A 4273-nucleotide genomic window follows, 5' to 3' on the forward strand; every position below is an offset into this window, starting at 1 on the left:
TGTCAGTAAGAAAGAAAAGCTTGCAGGGAGAGGAGAAGTGTTCCAAAAGTTTTTTTCGCATTCATATTACTCTTTCTTCTAGTTACTGGTATCTTTATACCCTTTTAAAATTTTGAGCCTACTTTGCCTTTCTCCTAATCCTACCTCACAGCAGGAAATAAGTATAATCTAGTGAGTGTACTGGTATATAGCCAACATTGGACCCACCACAATCATTGCTGCATTCTCCAAGAAATCTCAAATTAGTGAACAAAAACCACTACAGACAGCGTCCTGATGAGCTCCATGAGAGCAGAGGGAAATCAAGGCAGAGCCATGGTTTGTCAGGATTTGCTTGATCCTCATGCGCCTCACTGTGCATTTGGAGCTGAGCCCTGGAACCTCAGGGCCTGAGAGGAGATTGCACAAACCTTTCCAGGAGTCACAGTCAGAAGAAAACCCCAAAGTGTCTCAAGGCATTCATGGCTCCCACTGAGGTCCATTCCAACAGAGGCTCCTCATGGACTCCTTGGAGGACAGAATTGGAGGCCAGAATGACACAAAAAACTCTCAGAGACTCAGTGTGGAAAAGAAAATCCAAAGTACCTTAAAAACCTTGAGTATCTCAAAGTATTAATGAGCCCCACTGATTGTCAGTACAAAGCTCTCAAGAGACTTGTTAAAGCAGATAATTGGGGCCATGATTGCACAAACCTCTCCCAGAGTCTGTATCAAAAGGGAAACACCAAGTACCTTAAAAAAACTGAAGTACCCCGAAGCATTAATGAGCCCCGCTGAGTGTTGTTACTGACAAAGCCTCTCCAGGGACTAATTACAGCAGATAATTGGAGGCCATGATTGCACAAACCTCTCAGAGACTCCAAGGCAAAAGCAAAACCCAAAGTCCTTTCAAAAATCTGCAGTCCCTGCAGGGAGCATTAAGGAGCCCCCAGGGCCATTCCTGAGCACGGCTCCCCAGGGACTCCTTCCAGCAGATCCTTGAGGCCACTGGGATGTGGGCTAGGGGGGGATGCTGAGGGCAGGACAAGGGGCTGACAGTGCCCAGCCTGGCTGGGGCTGTGCCAGGAGGCCCCAGGGCCTCAGGACAAGGTGTCTCCTCACAGCCCTTGGTGGCACAGACCCTGCTGTGGCCCAGGGCACCAAGGCTTGGCTTCTCTTTGTCCCCTCCTGTCATCAGTGCCTCCAGTTCTCTGCTCTGCCTGGGGACACTTTCTCAGTTGTGTCCCTCAGTGGGACCCATTAAAACTTCAAGAAACTTTGGAGCTGGATTCATACTTGGAGTTCTGGAGAGGTTTCTTCAGCTCCCTCTCAGGGGCTGATGTTCAGGGCCTGAGCACAAAGCCCCAGAGGCTCATTAAAGTCCTTGTGCTGTGTCTGTGCTGCTGAGCTGGGCTGGGCTCCTGGCACAGAGGCAGCTCCTGGTAACCAAGAAGAGCTTCAAAAGCACATTTCTCTTGATGAGCAGCTCTTCTGCCATCCCAGCAGGGCTGGGGCACTGCCTGCAGCCACCCCGGGCACAGCACAGAGGCACAGAGAGCTTCAATCAGTCAGGGCTGGGAAGGTGCTGAGAAGTGCCTGGGGCAGAATCACTGCCAGCCCTTGGCACAGGAACCTCTGGCTGCAGGACAATGCAGCTGCAGCTCCTGGAGCCATCTCCTGAAGCTGGACCATCCCAATGCCTACAGACTCTGTGAGTACAACTCTGGGTATTTCTGGTGCAAGGGAGGTGAAATGTTCATGAAGTTCTAAAGTACTGAGGGGTTCTGATCAGTCACAGAATATTTCCAAGACAATGATTTTGATAAAAATGAGGAAATTTCCTAAGAGTGTATTCAGTTTCCTACTATTGGAGAATGGCGGGGAGGGGTTATAAATATTAAAGGATGATTATGAATTTTGAGAAGTACCTGAGACATCTGAACTGTTACTTTTAGTGATCAATAGGTTCACAGGAGGTCCCTAATGTGCTTTCAGCCACTCCTCTGCCCGTGGACAGCAACGACATTACTTTTGCTGGAGCCATCAGGCTCAGTCTGAGCTGTCCTTTGTCCCATCTGCAAACAGAACCTGCCCCAGCCAGTGCCCTGCAAACAGGCAGGGTTCTGTAGGGCCGAGGAGAGTGCACAGAGATTTGGGGTCTCTGAGTGCTGGCAGGGAGAGATCAGGCACAGGGAAACACCTGCAGGAGGGAAATCTCCAGGAAGCAGAGAGAAGATCAGGCAATGAGAGAAAACAAACCCCAGCAATGCTGTGGCAGGGAGAGTTTAGAGATGCCCACAGGATCCCCTCCAGTGCAGCCCCTCCCTCTGAACAAGCCCCCTCCCTGTGCCCCAGCCCAGCCTCTGCCCTCAGGGCCGGGGCTCCAAGGCGTGCAGCCCCTCCTGTGCAGGCAGAGCTGCAGCAGAGCCGTGGGGCAGCTCTGCAGCCCCGGGCCCAGTTCCCTCTGCAGAGCACAGGGCTGGGAGCAGCTGCCTGGCCCTGGGGGCTCTGGCAGGGGGCACAGCTGGCTCAGGGTGACGCTGTCCCCAGTGCCCGGCTCTGGGCAATGCTGTCAGTGCAGCCAGGGAAGGAGCTGCATCTCCCTCAATCCAATGCCATCATAAGGACACTTTGAAATCTCCTTGAGATTTCAGTCCAGGCTGGGAGCTCCAATCCAGGGTGCCAACCTGTCCTAGAGCATCTCTGAGTTATAGGATTGCTGAGGGAAGGCAGAGGTGTTCTGACACTGAAAATGCTGCTGGGTTGGTGAAATGAGCAATGTGAGACCTTGGCTATAAATGTGGAGCTGGGCTCTCCATTTGATAAAATTGAAAGCCCAAAGAAACTCCAAACACAATCAAGTGAGACCTTCTCCCTCCAGTCTCCACTCATTATCTTGCCACAGGGAACTCACTCTGTTATACCAAGGGCAGCAGAAATGCCGAGGGTTTCTGATATCCTGGAAGAGCAGGAGAAACATGGGGAGAGCTTAAAAAGAAAACGTCAGAACTCTTAAACAGACAAGTGTGTCCATGTGTTTTAAGAAGAGGGTGTATGGGAAATGGCTTTGATTTTGGTTATAGACATCTCCTCAAACACTTCACTGTCCTTTCCTCATGAACAGGTTCCCATGTGCAGCCCCAGCAAATGTCCAACAGCAGCTCCATCAGGCACTTCCTCCTGCTGCCATTGGCAGACACGCGGCAGCTGCAGCTCCTGCACTTCTGCCTCTTGCTGGGCATCTCCCTGGCTGCCCTCCTGGGCAACGGCCTCATCATCAGCGCCGTAGCCTGTGACCACCACCTGCACACACCCATGTTCTTCTTCCTGCTCAACCTGGCCCTCAGCGACCTGGGCTGCATCTGCACCACTGTCCCCAAAGCCATGCACAATTCCCTCTGGGACACCAGGAACATCTCCTACACAGGATGTGCTGCTCAGCTCTTCTTCTTTCTGTTCTTCATTGCAGCTGTGTTCTATCTTCTAACCATCATGTGCTACGACCGCTACGTGTCCATCTGCAAACCCCTGCACTACGGGACCCTCCTGGGCAGCAGAGCTTGTGCCCACATGGCAGCAGCTGCCTGGGCCAGTGCCTTTCTCAATGCTCTCCTTCAAACGGCCAATACATTTTCCCTGCCCCTGTGCTATGGCAATGCCCTGGGCCAGTTCTTCTGTGAAATCCTCCAGATCCTCAAGCTCTCCTGCACACACTCAAACCTCAGGGAATTGGGGCTTCTTGCTGTTAGTGCCTGTTTAGCATTTGGTTGTTTTGTGTTCATGATTTTCTCCTATGTGCAGATCTTCAGGGCTGTGCTGAGGATCCCCTCTGAGCAGGGACGGCACAAAGCCTTTTCCACCTGCCTCCCTCACCTAGCAATGGTCTCCCTGTTCATTAGCACCTCATTTTTTACCTACCTGAAGCCCCCCTCCATCTCCACCCCATCCCTGGATCTGGCCCTGTCAGTTCTGTACTCAGTGGTGCCTCCAGCCTTGAACCCCCTTATCTACAGCCTGAGGAACCAGGAGCTCAAGGCTGCAGTGAAGAGACTGATGACTGGATGGTTTCAGGACCATTAAACTGATGGTCAATTTCTGCAAATCACTTGTAATAAAAGTCATCTTTGATTCTTCTTTTTGGTTTCATATTGGTGGTCCTTTTTCTTAGTTTAACTTCTTAATGTTGTCCACAAAGTAATGTTATTGTTTGTGACATAGGTCATTTTGTTTCTCTCCACCTTCCCTGTGACCACAGACTCTGTCAATGAAGGGCTGTTCTCTTGGTGGCTTTAAA

General features: G+C 51.3%; 1 protein-coding gene across 1 annotated transcript; it reads left to right on the forward strand.

Annotated features, from left to right (window-relative positions):
* The first annotated feature begins 3126 nt into the window (after positions 1-3126).
* LOC141731838 (olfactory receptor 14J1-like) lies at positions 3127-4059 on the forward strand. The gene has a single exon (XM_074558896.1). It carries the CDS (start codon positions 3127-3129, stop codon positions 4057-4059), a length of 933 nt encoding a protein of 310 aa, XP_074414997.1.
* Positions 4060-4273: the final 214 nt, after the last annotated feature.

Source organism: Zonotrichia albicollis, chromosome 26 (assembly GCF_047830755.1).
Source record: "Zonotrichia albicollis isolate bZonAlb1 chromosome 26, bZonAlb1.hap1, whole genome shotgun sequence".
Taxonomy (NCBI): domain Eukaryota; kingdom Metazoa; phylum Chordata; class Aves; order Passeriformes; family Passerellidae; genus Zonotrichia; species Zonotrichia albicollis.

Bases quoted from the DNA above. Each gene is read 5' to 3' on its own strand.
- LOC141731838 (XM_074558896.1), top strand. From the start codon at position 3,127: ATGTCCAACAGCAGCTCCATCAGGCACTTCCTCCTGCTGCCATTGGCA.